This window comes from Micropterus dolomieu, linkage group LG11, assembly GCF_021292245.1.
Source record: "Micropterus dolomieu isolate WLL.071019.BEF.003 ecotype Adirondacks linkage group LG11, ASM2129224v1, whole genome shotgun sequence".
Taxonomy (NCBI): Eukaryota; Metazoa; Chordata; class Actinopteri; order Centrarchiformes; family Centrarchidae; genus Micropterus; species Micropterus dolomieu.
In genome coordinates, this window is record NC_060160.1 from 25,213,225 (window position 1) to 25,232,404 (window position 19,180).

A 19,180-nucleotide genomic window follows, 5' to 3' on the forward strand; every position below is an offset into this window, starting at 1 on the left:
CCCCCCCCCCCCCCCCCCAACTCACTCACTGGTGGTTTTTTTCATATGCTCTCGTGTATTTTTGAAACCCTGTTGCCTCTCAGCAAAAGTGCCAGCTGGGGCCTGTCTGTCTGCTCTGTGGAGCATGTTCATGATATCATTGCGAATAAGTAGCAGTTGCTTTGGGGTGTTACACTCAGTGTAGACACTACCTTAAAGGGAAACTTTGGTATTTTTCCACCTGGACCCTATTTTCCCATATTTTTGCCTCGAAGTGTAGCCTTGCATCACCAGTCCGATTCACAAATGCAAATTAGTCATTCATTCATTCCACTATGTTTCTACCATGTTCAAAATGACGTGATAGCGGATTCAACCAAAACAGCTCCACTTCAGCGACAGCCATTTTGGTTGGCTCAACGGCGCTCCTCTGTCTGTCATTGTATCAAACCAGTCCATCAGACGCATCTGCCAGAGCAAAACATTTGCAACAATTCTTTGACTTGGTCCAGTATTAAGCGGGACCACCGCAGCCGGCAGCCATGAAATGGGCTGCATTATAATCCTTGGGGGTAATAGCAAACAATCAATGTACCCTACAGAAAAATAAAAAGTTCTTCTTTACCTGTTGCTTGATCTGGTCCCACTCTACAACATACACCGGTCTCCTTGGCTTCGCCTCACCCTCCTCTGCCTGTTGCCCCTCTCACTGTTTCCTCATCCACTCTAATTTGTAGGAGCTCTTCATCTGTATACTCTGGCTCACATTAATACGGACAGTTATCAAATTCACAAGCCTCATCCACATTGTCTTTTAGTATTCAGCCATGACATCTGTACACTTTCTGTTGTGTTCTTCTGTATACAACAAATTCTCTCCGGTACTCCTCTCTCCAAATATCACTCACATCTCCTCTGTTGTCTTCCTGCAACACCTCCTGCGACATTTCAGATTGAGACTTCTCTTTGAGCGATACTTGGATGCTCCGAAGGATTACATTGCAGCCGTGGCTGCTGGCTGCAGCGCTCTAGCTCAATACTGGACCCATTACAAAAACGGTTGTCCCCTTTATCCATCCATCCATCGTCAACCACTTATCCTGCGTACAGGGTCGCGTATGCAGGATTTGTAAAGCCTTTTTCTTCTTTTCTAATATGATGCAGAAGCTTGCTCAACATGCCATTGAGCTCAACAGTTTCCATATAAAGATCTTAGTAGGAAAAAACATAATGTAGAGGCTCAATATAAAAACGTTGACTGAAACGGAGAAACTGTATTAAAATTAACACAGCACCTTGAGCGGACACTATTTTCTGGTTACATTTGACAGACTCTATGGTAGAGCTTTTAACACCAGCTTATTTGGCTGTCAAGTGGTAAGCTAAAGACTTTGTAATTCATTTAAATTTAAATATGCCTGTACAAAGATTGCATGTAATACTGCTTTTCTAGTCTGAGCTGTCTGGTTTTAAAGTGAAAGCAACCATTTAAAAGTACACTTCTCTTAATTGTTTACATTCTGTGTAGGATCTCTCAGAAAAGCCTCTCTGCCAGCAGCGGTACAGTACTGGCAGTATTTCCTCTGAGGCTGAGAGTTAGCTCTGCCTATTAGGGCCTAATTCAGGGCAAGAAAAACCCTGAAACCATGTGGACTGGACAGTTGGAGCTGAGGGGAATAAAAAGGGGAATGCAGTTAATGAGACTAAAAACAATAAACACAAAATTCTTCAGTTAAAAAAGGATATGCAAAAGTACTGTTGCTGCAAGGGGTCAAAGACATGTAATCATGATGTCCCCAGTTTACATGTCATCTCCTCCTCTGTCAATCACCTATCAAATAATGGCATCTTTAAAATAACACTGAATACAAGTAAATAAGGTTTTATGAACTACATTATACGTAGATCTCCTGCAGGTTGACATCAAGTGCTAATACAGAGTACCAAAGTAGATCTTTTTTTTATATAGAGTATTACCTTAGTACAATATGACAATATGTTTTTTTTAGACAGACAAGCTGATGGAGTCTAGAATAATATACTGGATGTCCCTTATGAACTGTTTAAATCAACAACAGTTACCAAAATGAAATGTACTTTTAATGGACACATGTAATATGTTTTATACTTTCTGTGAATATAATCCAATTTATCTTATTTCCATTCTGTATAGACGCCTTATTTTGAAAACCGGACATTGTCACATGTGTATCCTCCTCGTGCTAAATTCATCAAGTCAGACCCATTATGATAAATAATGTTGCATCATAGACTGTATATAAAAAGTGTTGCATGTGGTTCTCTTATTGCGCAACATGAAGACTTCACAGCCTCTCTTCAGGTAGGACTGTTGTGCTGCAACACTTGTCTTTGTAAAGAGAGAAACTGACAGGATAAAGTCGCTAACCTGCCTGTCAGCTCGCTCTGGGCCGTTTCAGTGGATTTAGCATAAAGGCTTGAATACGTGTGCACTCCAAATGTAGTTGCGGCTAGCTTAATCGCCTTCTCAGAAACGAGTGACAGAAATTAGAATTAATTTCAGTGCATCCCCGAACATTCGGCGCATCCCTATTTATTTTTTTAAAAAGGAGTCCATTGAAAATAATTCCTTGACTCTTTGTCTCTCTTTATTAGCTACTTTTCCTTTTAAGGGAGTGACCTAGTGTTCATGTCATATTTGTGTGATAATTGGGATCATTCTGTCGTGTCGTTCCAGCCTGATTATTCATCGTAGGTTCACTCAGTCTATAATTTCTTACAGAAAACTGGATTTGCAATAAATGGTCCAATCACTTTCTTGGTGAGATCTCGTCATACAGCCACTGCCGCCGCTCACAACTTCTGGCTGTATTTCACATCTTTCGTTTGGTATGGTATGAGTGTGAAACACGCTCATATGATATGGTTTTGCTCAGGTGTTGCTTGATATCTGCTGTCTGTAACCTACTTGCATGATGCAGTGCATAATGTGTTGTTTGCCAGCATAATAAACATTGGCCTATATTCAGACCCTACAGCAGTGAACTTGGTGAACCATGGATGTACTGTGAATCGCAGCACAGACCTTTGGCACATGTTCGTATACATTGCAAACTCAGTTCTGGGTGTGCCTCAGTCTAGATTTGAATTTACAGATTTACAGTAGGTTGGCCTGAAATATGATAATGCTGGAGTCTTTATACGATTTATTATTTAATTTTTCACACCACTGGGGCAATCAAAACCTTAAACAACTCGCTTTCGATCAGAAACAAGTTAGTTTGAACACATGTGTACTTTACATTAATCTTAAATGTAAATCGAGCAATAACGTCTTTAAAAGTCTGTTTTTTATTTCCTGGTTTCAGCAGATACCCTTTAACTGTAAAGTCAAATACATGCCACAGTCACACATGCTGTTTAGTTTTTGTTTCTTTGTTTTTTGTTTCAAACATCTTAACACTTCTCCTTATACAGTACGTCACTGCTCGGGTTTCAGAAGCTGTTTTGCTGTTGCTGTGCATTTTAGCAGTTCCATTGTGTGTACTAAACCTTTCATTTTGTTCTCTCTAGGTGCAGTATGTCATCCAAGGCTATCACAAGAGGAGAGAGTATATCGCTGCCTTCCTCAGCCACTTTGGAATGTGAGTCAACAAGGCAGGACCACGTCCTTCACTGAAGTGATCACAACATGTGTTCAGTAGTCACTTATATGTCACTGTCCCTGTCCTTTAACAAGAAAGTACTGTGGGTGTAAAATGAGACCCAGTGAGACTTTGCAGAAACAAATATTTGTATATTGCAGGGGCGTGGTGGAGTATGATGCAGAGGGATTCACAAAACTCACTCTTCTACTTATGTGGAAGGACTTTTGCTTCCTAGTACACGGTAGGAAAGTCACAAAACACACACACCCGCATACTGGGGTCTGTTTCTGATCTGCCCGGATCACACCTGATGCAGTTACCTTATGATCCTTTTTTTTTTTCTCGTTCTCCTTCTACACATTTTTCTCTCTCTCTCTCTCTCTCTCTCTCTCTCTCTCTCTCTCTCTCTCTCTCTCTCTCTCTCTCTCTCTCTCTCTCTCTCTCTCTCTCTCTCTCTCTCTCTCTCTCTCTCTCTCTCTCTCTGTCCCTCTGCTCCTTGTAGTGGATCTCCCGCTGTACTTCCCCAGGGACCAGCCCACCCTCACCTTTCAGTCCGTGTACCACTTCACCAACAGCGGTCAGCTCTATTCTCAGGTGCAGAAGTCGTATCCCTACAGTCCTCGCTGGGACGGCAATGAGATGGCAAAGAGGGCCAAGTGGGTAGTTCTTGAAATACTCCCTTCTCCACAAAGTCAAGTGCCTTTAAGGACTGTTCTTCATGTAATGCCCAGTGAAACAGACCAGTCATACAAAGTCATTTATCATGATGAATATCATGTATGATCTACATTAGATATATGATACAATAAAACCTTATTCCAGATTTTACTCCTCCTTCAGTAAACATAAACTGGTATGACCTCAGAGTAAATCTATAGGGGATGACTACAGCCTGAAAAGCGTCTTCTTTTTCATGGCAAAGGTTAATAACTGCTGTAAATATTTGAAAGAGCTGAGTGACTACAAATATGCAGAAGGCCATAAATGTGGTTTGCTCATATCTTATCTCTGTCTCTTTACTAACACAAATCTCCACAAAAACATCTCAGACCTATTTGGATTCCTGCCTGTTAGTTCCTGGATTTGACTAGAAGAGCTTTGGCTCAGCAAATTACTAATAATTTGTCAAACTCACTAATTAGTGAGCTTTAGGAGTGCTGGTAGGCAGATTATGTGAACTATGTCAGGCTGGCTGTGTCCCCGTACTCCCAGTCTTGCTAAGCTAATGCTAAGCTATAAGAGTACCCTCTGTACTTTATTATTATTAAAGTGTGTGCCGTGTGTGGGTCGCATTGAAGATTACATCGCGGCAGTTTTGTGCGGCGGCATTTTGACAACCAGCGACACTGAGGGGGTACCATATCTGCAGTGGAAAACAGAGGACGGGGCACCAAAAGCGAGTTGAGCTTGTAAGCACAATAAGCTGGTAGACTTATTGAACCAACATATATGACAATGGTATCAATCTCATCTAGCACACAAAACAGTTCTTTCAGTCTAACCTAAAACAAACACACAACCAAACGCACGACCTGAATATGTGGTTTCATTTTTTTGTTAGGTCTCTTTTGAGTTATGTCTCTTGCGTTTCCCTCAAGAGCGTAAACACGTGGAGAGTAGATATCGCATGTAAAGTTGTTGTAACAAGTAAACACATAATGCCTTTCATCTGCACCCCCATACATGCTGGGACTGACCCAGTGAATTTGCTAGATGCTTTGAAGCAGCTGATGCACAATTGCTGTCACATTTTGATGTTTTATTTGCTGTAAACTCTCTCTCTCTCTCTCTGTCTCTCACTCAGGGCGTACTTCAAGAGCTTCATCCCTCAGTTCCAAGAGGGAGCCTTTGCCAACGGGAAACTCTAGTACTCTCTGGCTTAATGACATGCCCGGAGAGCTGCCTCTGGGAGTGTGTATGTGAGTGCGTGTTTGTGCATGCCATTGTGTACCTGTACATGAGTATGCACAGACTTAACATTTATGAAATGCACTGTACTGTGAGAATGAGTGTGCTTATTGCACACAGACTCTGAAATGCATTCACTTTTTATTTTAGTTTTGTGGGATCGGGCTGAAATGATGATTGTTTCTTGCTTGTTGCGGGCTCACAGTAAAGGCCCTTTATTTTGAAGAGAATCTCCAAACTTTGATAGGACCTTGATGTAACAATCTATCCAATCTGTCCGGCTAACCTAACAATATCTAGAATTGTTTATTTGTGTTCTGCCAATAAAGTCATAAACAAAGGGTCGAGCTCGCAACACTCCATCCAGAGCTGCCGTGCTATGTTCATGTAAACATATAAACTATTAACTACATGTAAATCACAAAGAGCTGCATGGACAATGCAACACCTTTGTTTACTGTTTGTTTGTCTTTGTCACTCAAGTGAATGTCAAGTTTGGCTCCGCTGCCAATGTTAAAAGGATCTACAAATAGTTTTGCCTTTTATTTGTCTGTATGTTCCATTTGACTGTTTAAAGGCCTACAAAGTCTTTTACTGACATGTTGACCGTGTACTGTAAGTTACTGAAGAATATGGTTTGTCTAAATTTCTTTCCAGTAAAAGTCTGTTTCCCCTGACAGGGTGTCATTGTTTTGTCTTTGTTTGTTGTTTTGGAAATGATCAGCACCAAATCGTAGATAGTCGGAGAAGAATCAGTCAGTCAGTCGATGTTGACATGAACGTTATTTACAAGTTAGCTCGTAATTATGATAAATACAAAAAGACGCTATTGCGGGTCTACAGCCATGCTAGCAGCTCTGTGAGACTGTTGCTTAAACTTAATTTATTGGAGCAGTGGAGTAAACAACTGTGTAGGTGTAACAACTGTGTAGCTCAATTGACCCTTTGCTAAGCCACGCCCTCAGTACGCAGCTGGCCAATCACAGCGCAGTATAGGTCTAGCTCTAACATAGGTGGGACACTTTCATGGCTGCGCTCCATTGACTCGTATGTATTTTTCTAAGATATGGTCAAACGCTGTTGCTACAGCACTTGTAATAATGACAGTCGCTACCCAGAGGGGTTGATAGGAGAAGTATGATTTATTCTCTTTCCAAAACCTAAAACAAATCCAGAAAAATGTCGGCTGTGGATTGTTAGTTAGCTAACGCTAGCTAACTTCCTACTGAATATAACGTTATATAACCCTACTGTTCTGCTTCTTTTTTTTTTTAACCCAGCTGTACAGGAACAGTGTTGATCCTTAATATCATTGTCCTCTTTCTCAATAGTCTGGTCATAAAGCAGTTTAGCTTCTGTCTTTATTTGTTTCACATCAGTTTGACAGCCTGAATACAACCTTCAAACGCACAATGCAACTGCAAAACTGTCTGCTTCTTTCTGAGATCAATTTTTCCAAAAATTAGACAATATTTCTCCAGAGAGAGCAGTTAGAGACAGCGGCAGCGCAGTGATAAAAGTCCGACAGGTCCGACAGTTTGTCAGACTTAGCAACAGTAACTAAGGGGGCGTGGCTTAGTGAAGGGTCAATTGTCTCATGTCTGATTGCCACGCATGTAATGTCAGAGTAGATTTCCATAAAATCCTTTATGCTGGGAAAGCTGGGCCAGCAATGGCAAACTACAGCAGTCCCACAGTCTGTGTGACTAGGGTGCTTTGAGGTAAATGCATGGTAACATATTCACAACTACATGTTCACCATCTTCATTAGAATGTTAATCAGCTGTCATTAGTTTTGCAGGAATTTGGATAAACTAAAGCACTAGATAGTCAATGGCACTGGATTAACTAGGGAATCACCATTTATTCATCTTGTGCAGAACATCAATGTCTGTTCCAAATTTCCAAATGGTTATCGAATACATGTCATGATATATATTTATTATATATAGAAGTCAGGGGATCGCCAAAGTCATAAGGCATCATTGTCTGGAAACCACAAATGTCTGTAAAAAAAGTTTTTTGCTAATCCTTCCAGTAGGTGTTCAATGGATAAATATAAATTTTGACGTGCTAGTGGTGCTAGAGGTAATGTCAGGGATCCTCTGAGGACATATACGAATACCTGTACTAGATTTAATGGCAAGTCCATCTAACGGCATCCATCAAAATGTTGTACTGACCAACCAACATCCATCCCGAGGGCTGCGTCGCTAGTGTTGCCAAATTATTATCATTTATCATTTCATCAGGTCTTCTTATCATTTTTTTTAAGGGAAACACTTTTTGCAGAACACAGTCTCATTATTTTTACTCTTAAAGTTGAAAATTGATTCACTGCCCTCTAAATGTGTAAATATTTACTTTTATGTGTACACCTTAGAATCTGTAATGCATTTATGAACCCTAGAGATGCTGTTGTTTTTTAACAACTCCCCAATCTGCTTGTGTAACAAGGAGCCACAGCACGGAGAGGATGTGTGTGTGTGTCTGTCCATGCATGGACGTGCACATGCATGTGCTTGAGTGTGCTCTTGCTTGTTTTCATCATTAAATTTGAGGGTCATAGTTAGGGGTCCTTCCCGGCCTAAGGCACAGCCCTTTGCTATATTTATTGTTGGTAATGCAGCAACTGTCAAGTCTAATTGAGAACTATAGGGTGAATGTATCTGGGGCATTTAATAGCATCAAGGCTCTTAATAAAATAATTAAAAAGCAAGATTCTTTTTGTCTTTTTCACTGCCCCGCTCCATGTTTCTTGCTCTAACCTTTTCCGACCTGCTTTCAAAACCTCTCTGCTGTCAGCCGCGGGACGAGCTGCTCTCATTTTGGAGATATGGGGGGGGGGGGTTGAGAGAGAGGGAGTCCAAAGGAAGGGTAGCATCTTTAACAAGAATGAGCAAAGAATAGACTTGACAGTCAACTCGAGACAACACGACACTCAAACTATAGCAATTAATTATCAATAGCTGGGAATTTCATAGTGGTTAGCCTCGCGTGTTGAACCTAAGCCTAACACATCTGAAGCAAGGGTTTATGTTCATTGGAATAAAAGTGATTCAAGTGAATGATTCAATTTACAAGGTGTAGCTTAAACCATTCCTTTTGAATACCTACCACGACATTGTAATGTGTAAAGTCTGCCAACTTTGATTGTCAATCTGGAACAAAGTATTCACTCCTGAAGTTTCCCTCAGTCCTTGATGTTGACCCAAGCTGACATAAGCCCTTTAAGTCACTTGTAAACAATTCCTTCTGAAGTGGCTTCAACTGTGTCACTGTTGCAGTGCTTAAGTCACATTTAGTAAGCCTCCTCCCTCAAAAGTGTCTGCGCCTAAACATGGCTCACCTTTACACGCTTTTAAGCAACTTAACATGGATTTATCCAGTGTAATGATCCTGTGAAGGTGCTGCTCAAGGTACCTTTTGAAGATGTGTTTCTCAGCCCCCTGAATCACAGTGCAGAGGTCTGCCAACCTTCCAAGCTAATACTCCAAATCCACTAATCCAGCCGTCTTTAAGAGATCTCAACGGCAGTCGGATGGAATAATTAAAGGCTGGAATAATTAGCTTGGAATCTGTGGACGGGGGATGATTAAATTGATGAGAGTGGGTTTTTTTGTGGTCCTGGAGTTCACGCTTTGCCGGACTGGGACTCCATTTGAGGAATGACTGAAGATGCAATGGGCATTTTCCCTCGGAGGATGAATGGGCGATCAAGTGGTGTTTTGGTTTTGTTTCAACCATTTTTGTATTCCACTGTATGGCTTGAGGTGAGAAGAATTTCATCTCCGCCCTAGCCTCTGCTGTTGGCGGAACAACTAACCTGACCCAAGCAAACGAGAATACAGTGGATGCTAGCAGGCTTGATGCTAATGGAGGCCTGTCTGCTCCAGAATCAGGTGTCCTTAGCTCAAGGGAGCCAGAAAACATGAATATTAGCATTAGATTAACATTAACTGCTCTGGTGACAACCCTTTAAGCAGCTAGCTTGGAGGCAGCAAGGACCTGCCAGCCCAGAGAACTGACAAGTGTGTGAAACAGGATCACTTAAAGCTCAGCAACGAGCACCTTCCTGGGCAATAACCCGGAGTTAGCTCTTGGCGTCACTCACCCCACTTCACCTCAGAAGTCGGGCTAGTAGCTGGAAACTTTTGAAGTGTAGAAAAGTATGCGGCAGACCGACAAAGTTGTGGGAGTTCAGCACAGACGAGGGGAGTGGATATGAAAAGATGATAGTAAAGAGGAGAAAGTGTGTAAACGTGATTGAAAATCCTGAATCATCACCTTGTGAACCAAGACAGCCGGGGCAGAAGCAAGGATGAGGTAATCGGACAGAAACAAGGAGCATCTAAAAGGCCTGAATATGTCAGAGAGGGGTAAATGCGGACAGCCGCCTTATTCGAGATTGTTTATGTTCCTCTTCTGTCACCGTGTCCAATCTGCTTCGCCTGAGTCTTTTTTTTTTTGCCCTTCATTTTTATTTTTTGCAGCAGCCTTTTGACTTAACATATTCCCCCGGAAAAGACAAAAGACAACAGTTAGCCGAGTGAAAGTGGAAGGGGGGGTGAAATCACAAACTCTAGTGACTGTGGGGTACTTTGTGTTTTGGTCTGTAAGTACAAATTCAGAGTGACATATGGGGACTTTTCTCCACCCCCCACCCCCATCTTCAGCGTGTTTGGAGGGTGGGAGTTGAAGAGGAGTGTGTGTGTGTGTGTGTGTGTGTGTGTGTGAGGAGGGGTGGATTTCAGAGGCTATGCAGCATTTGCGATGCAGCGTAGGGTTGTTGATGCGAGCCATGTTGAGGATGATGGAGCTGAGAGGCTTAACTAATTTTGGAAAGAGAGAGCTGAGGGAGGAGAGCGGAGGGGGGATTTGGGGCCTTTTGTTACAGCCTGTTTGATCTGGGAATTTGAAGAGGAAAAAAATGGCCCAGAGATGTCGTGAAAATGAGAGAATTACTGCTTGGGTCCCTCACTCTTCTCTTTTTTACCAAACTTGAGTAGCACGGGAATTCTAATGCACTTCCAAGTCAAAGCGGCAGATACCCCGCCACCCCCCCACCCCCCACCCCCCCCTTGCTTACAGATAATAACTGGATCTAGTTAAACCCTGATTGTTAATTGCTAATTACTCGTCATACATGCGAAGCCAGGAGAGCGTAGCTAAGCTGATCAAATGAGTCTTTGCTCTGGAGCTTGTAGGTTTTCCCGTTTTGTCTTGTCTTCGTGTTGCTGAGGCGTTCTGGCTGGGCTTGTTTTCGATGGCTTTTGACAAGATAAAGACAGTTTTTGTCGAAGAGGGGAAAGAGCAGTGGGGGGGGGGGGGGCTCCCTCCTCGTTTGTTTTCCCCTGGGTGTGATCATAGACACTTGATTTAAACCTTTCATGGGTTAAGCAAAGCACATCCCGCAGGTGTTTTTTTCTCTGGAATACAGCTCTTGGTTCCCCTGCGTTAAGCAAGCATTTTGGCCTTGGTTCAATGTGCTTGATTGTCGTGAGACGAGACTCAATTTGCTTAAAAATATTCAAACTGGCACCCTGTGTTTCCTCGGCAGAAAGAGGATTCTGGGCTTTAATGGAGGTTTTAAAGGTAATGTTTGGCAACAATCGCTCTGTTACAAAGCGTTATCTCAGAATCACTTTATTATCAGATGATTTTGTGAAATTCAGGAAATTATTAAATCAGTCATGCCGGGTGGATTATCTCAGGGTGTTTACTGTTGTGTGTGTGTTCTTTTGCTCCTCAGCGGCCTTTGTCTTGCCCCCCCTCCCCCTGATTCCTCCCTCCCTCCCTCCCTCCCTCCCTCCACCAGCTACCTGAGGAGCTGTCAGTCCGGATTGCCGTGCTGTTGGTTCAGCCTGTCAGGCTGCGGGACGCGTTCTGATCAGCCGTGGACACTGATAGACCTGTCAGGTGAGATGACAGCCGCAAGTGAAGACGCGCAAAGACAGGTACATGTAATGTGACAAGACTCCTTCATCCCTCCACCAACACCCCTTCCTGCATCCCTTGCCCCTCCCCCACTTCTGAAAAATAAATATCCATGCGGTGGAAGTGAGGGATGAGCATGTTCCCTGACGAGTTGGTGGAAAGTTTTCTTTTGAGTCTGAGCGGATGTGATGCAGCCACATGATGAAGTACGGCCCGGGCATCAGTTTAGTTTCCTGTCAACTTGCACTTTGAATCTTATTCCTGCACACGGGCTGTATAAAATTAAAGGTAACGGTTTTCTGTCCAGCCAACATTGTGACACTCACGGTGCTGCTGAAATTGATGACGTTGCAGACGTTAGTGTCTGAAATCAAATTTAAACATGAGATCTCGTGTTTTTGACTTTGCATGATTGGCAAAATCTAACAAATCTTGCATTAAGATCATTACCCCATTGGCATGCGCTGCAATGTGTGAGCTGCACCAACTGTCCTGTGTTTGTGTTTACTACGTGAAGATTTGTGCATCACTAAATTCCACATGCAGGTCAAGCAGGCCGCATGGCACAAACTAGTTTCTTATGTGGAGATTAGCACAGTTAACTAAGCTTACTTACAGAACTAACCTTAGCGTGTGACCACTTTAAATTGAAGAGTAAAACACTTTGCAATATGGTCGACATGTCTGACTAGACACTAAGTAATTAAACATATTGATGTAAACTGAGAAGACTTTGAATCACATTTCCCAATACACAATATACTCCAAATTAGAATTGTTATGCCAATAACAGACTAAATTACAAAATAATGGTGGTCAGGTTACCATTATTAGTTATTTCCCTCTCATTCTTAACAGCATGAATACTACTAACTCTGAAACTAACTTTTCCCCACTAATGCAAGTGTAAAAAAAACCGAAACCTACATGTACAAGATTGGCTATAAAGGAGAATATAAATTGCCTTCTTAAACTTCCTGTTTACACTGATGATTGCTTTTTATTGGGCGGCACTACAGATGTTTCTTAGCATTGCATTTACACAGTACTTAAGTCACCACCAGCTGAGACATTCCATAACAAACTGCCATCACATCATGTCAGTTTCAAATGTGGGTTTGCCACTGTGATTGGGTATAACCAGCCAATATCCGTTATCCAAAAACCTACATATGAGCAACAATGTAAAATGAAGCTTGGAGTGTCAGTAGTGTGGTGGTAGCGTCGTATTTTAATGTCACACAAGCAGCGAGATAAAATGGCTGTCAGTGTGTTTGCCCTTCTCTCCGTATAGCAGCCGCACTGCTTCAGTGTATCCACACGTCAGTGCTCAGTGGCAGCTCCACAACATCAGGTCTCCCCCACTCTCACAACCTCTGTGCAGCTGTAAACTGTTGACCTCTATCTGCTCCTTTGGCCCGGTGGGTCATGTCCCCCGAAGGACTATCAGTATAAATACAAAAAGAGGAACAAACATCGGGGTTGTTGCGGCGAATCAGATAAGAGCAAGGGTTGAGTGAGAGTGGGGTGGTAGAGAGGGTGGGGGATGGCTCATGCCAAGTGACACAAACCCCCCTTGGCAGCCTAATTAAATTTTCCACTTTTCCACACTCACATTAAGCCTCCATCGAGCCGGAATGAATGGACGCACCAGAGGAATCGACCCCGGGAAGAAGATAAACCACCACCCACGCCTCCTTCATTCCCATTCCTCCCTGCAATTCCACATTTCTGTTTGATCAATTACTGTTTGATTCACAGTTGATTCCTTCTTTTGCTTTAATGTGTCTTTGTGCCATTTTCCTTCTTTTGCTTTAATGTGTCTTTGTGCCATTTTACGTCATTTAGGTTTTTAAAGAATTTTTCCGTGTGTCTTTCTGAATTGACAGGTGTCGCCATGTATCACAGCCAGTCACTAGTGATTGCTGTTTACTCGTACATCTTCAGCTCATCTCTGGCTCTACCCTGGCTGCCACCCAAATATGCATTTATTTTCATTCCAAATGACTGACAACATGGCAGCAAGCTTCAAAACATCCCTTTAAAAAACTATTGATAATGCCACAGACTCATGGCCCTGTATTTCTATAATTCCTGACCACCATACAGTAAAAAATGTTAGGTAGATTCTGCTTTAGCTCAGCTTTTAAGAGAAGGGGAAAAGAGTCCACACTTTGCTAACACTGATAAACATCGGGCTAATAGTTAAGAGGTTCCAAAGTCATATTACACAATATTTATCTTTCAGTTTTCATCAAAGAAGGAACTATGTGCACTTATTTTGAAAAGTAATATTTTTTGTTTTCCAATGTAGGCTATATTAAAGAATTATACTTCCCCACAGAGACTTGGTTATAAATGTTCCGAGTACACTTTATCCTTTACTTCTCAGCTGTGATGAAGTGAACTGTGTTAGCCAATAATAAATACTGACTCTCAGAGATTGGAAAACGACAATTCTACTTTGCTTCCTAAGATGGTTACAAGAATTGAATTCTGTCATACATACGGATAGATTCGGATAAACGGATGAAATTTGTCACCGACATTTGTGTCCCCCACAGGGTGAATTATAATAACTTTTGCTGATACCAAAATTGACATTCCCATCAGCCTCAGCTATACTTTTTGTTTAGTGCTAATTAACAGATGTTAGCATGCTAACAGGCAAAACTAAGATGATAAAACTTGGTAAATAGTATCTGCTAAACATCTGATTGTTACTGCTACATTGTCATTGTGAGCATGTTAGCATACCGATGTTAGCATGTAAAGCTCAAAGCTGGGCCTCGCTATAGCCGCTAGCATGACTGTACACTCTTAAGCACTGTAGCAACATCCCTGTATTTTAGTGGATAAAGTGGAGTTTGGTTTTCTGTGGGAAGAGCTGCTTTAACTTCATTTTATCATCTCAGTGTGAAATTTGACTTTTGTGTGAAAATGGAGGAAGTTGGAAATGTTTTTGCTAATCTTATACACTGTAAAAAAGAAAAAGTTGGGAGAACTTAAAATTTTAACGCAACAAACTTCAATAAAATTTTAAGTTGGGAAATTAAACTTAACATTTTAAGTTTTGCTTTTGAGTTTGATCAACTTTCACTTTTTAAGTTTTCTTAACCCAACCCCAAGTTGTAATAACTTATCATTTTGAATTGTAATAACTTTGACACGTCTAAATGGATAAATAATTACACGTCAAATATCCACATTCATAGTTTTTGTATTTTATCAAACCAAGTATCAAATTCTTAACAAGGCCAAGCAAATTAGAACCTGTATCTATCCCAGTCTTAACACTTTACTCGGGTTGTAACAATGTATCACCTCTCGAACAGCAAAATACAATGAGGTAGCATTTAGGGAGATCCAAGAAGACTTCCCTGGGAGTTGTGACCATACCAAGATGGAGTTAATATTAGTATCGATATTAGTATTCGACATCAGTATAAAATATGCAACATGACAAAACAAAAAGTTACCAAAAGAGGTAGCTCATGGGTTGAAATAAAACTGCACACAGAACTAGAGTCTAGAAGAGAGGTGGAAAGGGAACTTGAGATAAAGAAAAGGAGTAGAGAAGAGATAGAGCTTGAGAACTGGAGGAGATAAAGAGGGTAGACGAGGGTGAGAGAAGAGACGTTGAGAGAGGGAACTTGAGAAAAAGAGGAGAGAGAGGGGGGGGAAAGCAAATCGGAAGAGGTGGAGAGGGATCCATCTCATTAAAAAGATATGAACCATTAAAACATTATTATACAACGGGCAAGAGGGACTTGTGAAATTCAAAACTGTCAGTCAGCTAACAGCTGACAACTGAACACACTGGATTCATGCATGGATTTTGGTTTTGTGAAATCTGACTCTTGCAGAAAGATCAATTCCAATTCCCAAGGAAACCCTCTGAATTGTCTCAAATGTGTACCTCAGTTCCTTTGGATACTTAAGGTTTAAAGCATAGATCAGCCCAAAGAGGTAGGCAAATGCTGTTGGCAGGTCAGGGAGATCTTGAATGATGATGTCTTCTTCTATGATAACAGCAATGTACGCGCCACTTGCAGGAGCTGAATCATCATCCAACAGAGTGAGGATGCCCACAATAAGGTCTTTAGTCTGCTGCTCTTCTGGGTCAGTTGCCTTGATGACAGAAAGGAAACATTAAAAGTAAATCAAAGTGAAAGACATGTCATTCAATTACTGTGGCTCAGAATAAGCCATTACTCGAAAATGCGTGGAGAAAGAGTTATTCTATGAATTTGATTATATTTTTCTGTGCGTAGCAATGAAGGAACTACAAACTTTCGAAACTTAATTTCAATATAAAAAGATACATTTAATGTTACTAACAACCACTCACAAGACAGTTCCTGAACAGCTTCTCTTGACTGTCACAGAGATACAAGGGAAGGACCGTCAAGGCTGCAGTCTCCTAATATAAATATCTTTTTATCTGATAGATGTTCACCTAGGTCACTGTTTTTGTTTGTCCCTTAGGTACAGCTCGTTTATTCTGACTGTCACTACAAGCAATACCTTACATCAGATCGATTGTTTATATAAAAAATGTTATGATTTGTGGAGCTTTATGAAGAGAAACAGACCTTCTAAATCCATGGTTTACATTCATGTTCACAGTATACAAAATATTTAGAATATTCTCTATAATCTATAATTCCTCTCTTCATCCAGTCTGTTTAGGAGTTGATCCATCTCAGATGGAAAAGTCGCCCTCATGGCCCAATAGAGTCTTGGAGTGTGCTGGTTAATGGCTGGCACAACCAGCGGTGAAATGTTGAGTTCTCTTGTCTTAGGACAGTCCTGTGTAATCTCACAAAAAAGTGTAATTTCAATGCACCAGTGGTTCTGAAAATGCACACACAGTGCCAATGCAAGGCCAGTCTGCTCCTCTGTGATGAAGGCGATAGTGTTGGCAAGTTGCTAGAAATTAGCAATGCAGCATTCATCACAGCATACAACTTTTAATACTGTTTGAATACTGAACACCATTTCAAAACTAAAAAAATATCAAAACTTACCTGGAGGCTCTCAAGTCTTGCTCTGATCCATAGCAGCCAGTCAGAGAAGTGGAAGGACAAATGTAAACTGTATAAGTTGGCTTTCCTACATTTCACAACAAATGCTTGTGTGTTTTCAGAACTTTGGCCCCACGTACTGAAGCACAACTTAAATAAATAAGTTGTAATAACTCACTTTCGTAAATTGCTAGGCTGACTATGTGTCAAATGTTAATATTTTAGAATTTTAAGTCTGCAAAACTTGAAACAGTGCAAAACTTTACAGTGTAGGAGCATGTTAACATCAACATAGACCTATCAGGGAACCAATACAACAAGAAAGGCAACAAAAGAAATGCCATCAGGAGAGCACGACCCCACAATCACATCAAATGGGCTGTTGTAATGTCAGCTACAGGTAGGTACTGATATTCTCTTTATGTCCATGAATGTCCTGTAATTTCACCATTGTTAAAATGCAGTGTAAATATTTAATCCCCTCCCCATCCCTTGTTTTATTAATGTTAATCTGGAAAATAAAGTGAATGTTGGTCAACATTGTAAAAGTTGCCATATTTTTTTCCTTGCCTCAAACTGTAATTAAGGTATCCAACATATAACAGTAGTACAATTTCACAGAGGCAACAGTGGGACTAGTCTAAAAACTCATCAGTTACAACACTGATATCCTGCCATTTGATTCCTCCATAGATTTATCTCTGAGGACCCAGATAAACAGAGCAAAAACAATGTGGATTATTCTACAGTGAAGATAAGCCTCAGAGTGGCATATGAGCGGCTGAGCGAGATATTGGCACACATAAAACTGAACACAAAGAATTCTGTATGTTAACAGAAAAAATGCAAGATTGCATCTAAAAACAAGCCAACAGTGCTAATCTTCTCTAAGCTTCAACAGGAAGTGAAGTTTTCCAATACAGCATTGCTTGATTAAGAGACTCAGTAGCAATATGGCAAAAAACTGTTTCTTAAATCCATGTTTTTTTTCCTTTACAATAACAGTCAGCATGATTCAACCTCCAGTTCAGATAAGCTTATGGACTGAACACGTTTACCGCTTCCTTATGGTGCCCATGAAGTGATGTGTTTGTTTCCAGGCTTCCAGAAAAATGAGTGGTTAGTTAGTTAGCTGAACAGATCAACAGCCTTAAAACACAAACGTCATCAACCAACCCACACCTTTAGTTGAACAGGTGATTTCTGGCAAGTGAAGTGCAGTAAACACAACAGGAATAAAGACTACAAAAAACCCTCACATATTACAGATTAAGATTTAAAGATAGCTTCAGATTGGTTTAGTTCAAGTCGTAGGAAGGAGGATTGCAGTTTTACAGCGGAGGTCAAATAACAGCCGGACAACTCAGTTTCTCAACCAAAACCCATTAACATTCCAGGCTGCACAGCCCTCAGCCTGCTCTCAGACCAGCATACTCATAAATTACAATGACAACCTTGTTGACGGACTGAGTTAAACTTGCCCATTGTGTGTCTGTGGCTGCATTAAGACGCGTCACTGAGAAACACTATTTGATTTGACTGTTTCGGGCCAACGACAAGGAAAACAACACGCAGAAGGACCAAAACAAAATAATACCCACATATAAAGCCCATTTTTGTCAGTCAGCCAACATTTTCCTTTCCTTGGTTTCTGGTATCGGTGGGGAAGGGGGGAGACTTTTGTTTTCTTCCACTGAAAACAAGCAGTCCAGTAAAAGTGGAAGGAACACCAGGGTCCTGTATATTTGCGAGCTGCAGGTGGCTGTGTTGACCGCTCTGTGCCTGCTCAGAAGTCCCCCGACCACTCGCGGTCTTGTATTCTCTCCAACCCTGTTATTTGTTCACTTCTTCCACCACATGCTCCAACATTTCCCTTTCTCTCTCTGCTGTTTTCACCCGAGCAGCGTTCCATTCTTCTTTGCCTCGAGGTACAGTGTGTCTGTGACGCACTTCCTTCCATTGTATCAGGAACTGATACCTTAATGCTTGTGAAGTTACTGTCAAGAGTGTTTTCGGGTGTGTTGATTGAAAGGTACTCTAAGCTCAGTACAGGTAAATACGTGCCTCTACTTGGCTATAATAAGCTGCCCGGTAAATTACAGAATATAGCACCTCGCTTCGCTGCAATCTCCTGTGACAAAATATATTTTAGATTTGCCAGCTAGTGGACCTGCACAATGGCATGAAAAAAGGTTCAGTTGAGATGAGGTCACTTGGTTTATTCCCTACTGCAGCAGCACATAAGCAAGGAAACATTCAGTTGCTAAGTGATGGCATTTGATAAGATGCTCCCACCCTCTAATTTCCACCTCACTGCAATTCCAGTGCCGCTCTTCTTTCAGGTTTGAGTGCCTGCAAACATTTCTAGTAAAGGATGTGTTTGTCTCATTTAGAAAATCAAATGGTTCAATACATTAGTTTACTGTAAAGGGAGATTCAGCTCCACAACCAGCACTGTGGATGTGTAGGCAGGTTTCAGGTTGCAACACTTTAACCACATCTCAGCCCTGCAGGAAAGTAAGTAATTCTCCCAACTGCTACCTTTTCTTTTAACTACGTGGAGTGATATTTATATAAGTGACATAATTACCATAACCATAAGAAAACCTAGAACCCTCAGAAATCTGGAAAATAGGTCAATCGATCTCCTTTAATTAAATAATTATAGTAGTAGTTCAGTACTTGCTCATATCTTGGTTTGAG

At 41.3% G+C, this 19,180-nt stretch overlaps 1 protein-coding gene and 1 long non-coding RNA gene across 3 annotated transcripts in view; one reads left to right on the forward strand and one right to left on the reverse strand.

The window, feature by feature from the left end:
* Window positions 1–6,190, forward strand: part of babam2 (BRISC and BRCA1 A complex member 2) — an 82,691-nt gene extending 76,501 nt beyond the window's left edge. Inside the window, exons 9-12 of the mRNA XM_046063125.1 lie at window positions 3,532–3,602; window positions 3,764–3,846; window positions 4,108–4,261; window positions 5,410–6,190. Of these exons, the coding sequence (XP_045919081.1) occupies window positions 3,532–3,602; window positions 3,764–3,846; window positions 4,108–4,261; window positions 5,410–5,473 (372 nt within the window). The 3' untranslated portion in view covers window positions 5,474–6,190. The remainder of the gene's footprint in view (window positions 1–3,531; window positions 3,603–3,763; window positions 3,847–4,107; window positions 4,262–5,409) is intronic.
* Window positions 6,191–14,652: 8,462 nt separating this feature from the next.
* Window positions 14,653–18,340, reverse strand: LOC123979279. Of its 2 annotated transcripts, XR_006827193.1 has the most exons (3): window positions 18,079–18,340; window positions 16,481–16,502; window positions 14,653–15,581 (listed from the first exon to the last, which is right to left on the reverse strand). It is a non-coding gene; the product is annotated as an uncharacterized LOC123979279 (long non-coding RNA). The 2 variants fall into 2 exon arrangements; XR_006827192.1 differs by lacking the exon at window positions 16,481–16,502.
* Window positions 18,341–19,180: the final 840 nt, after the last annotated feature.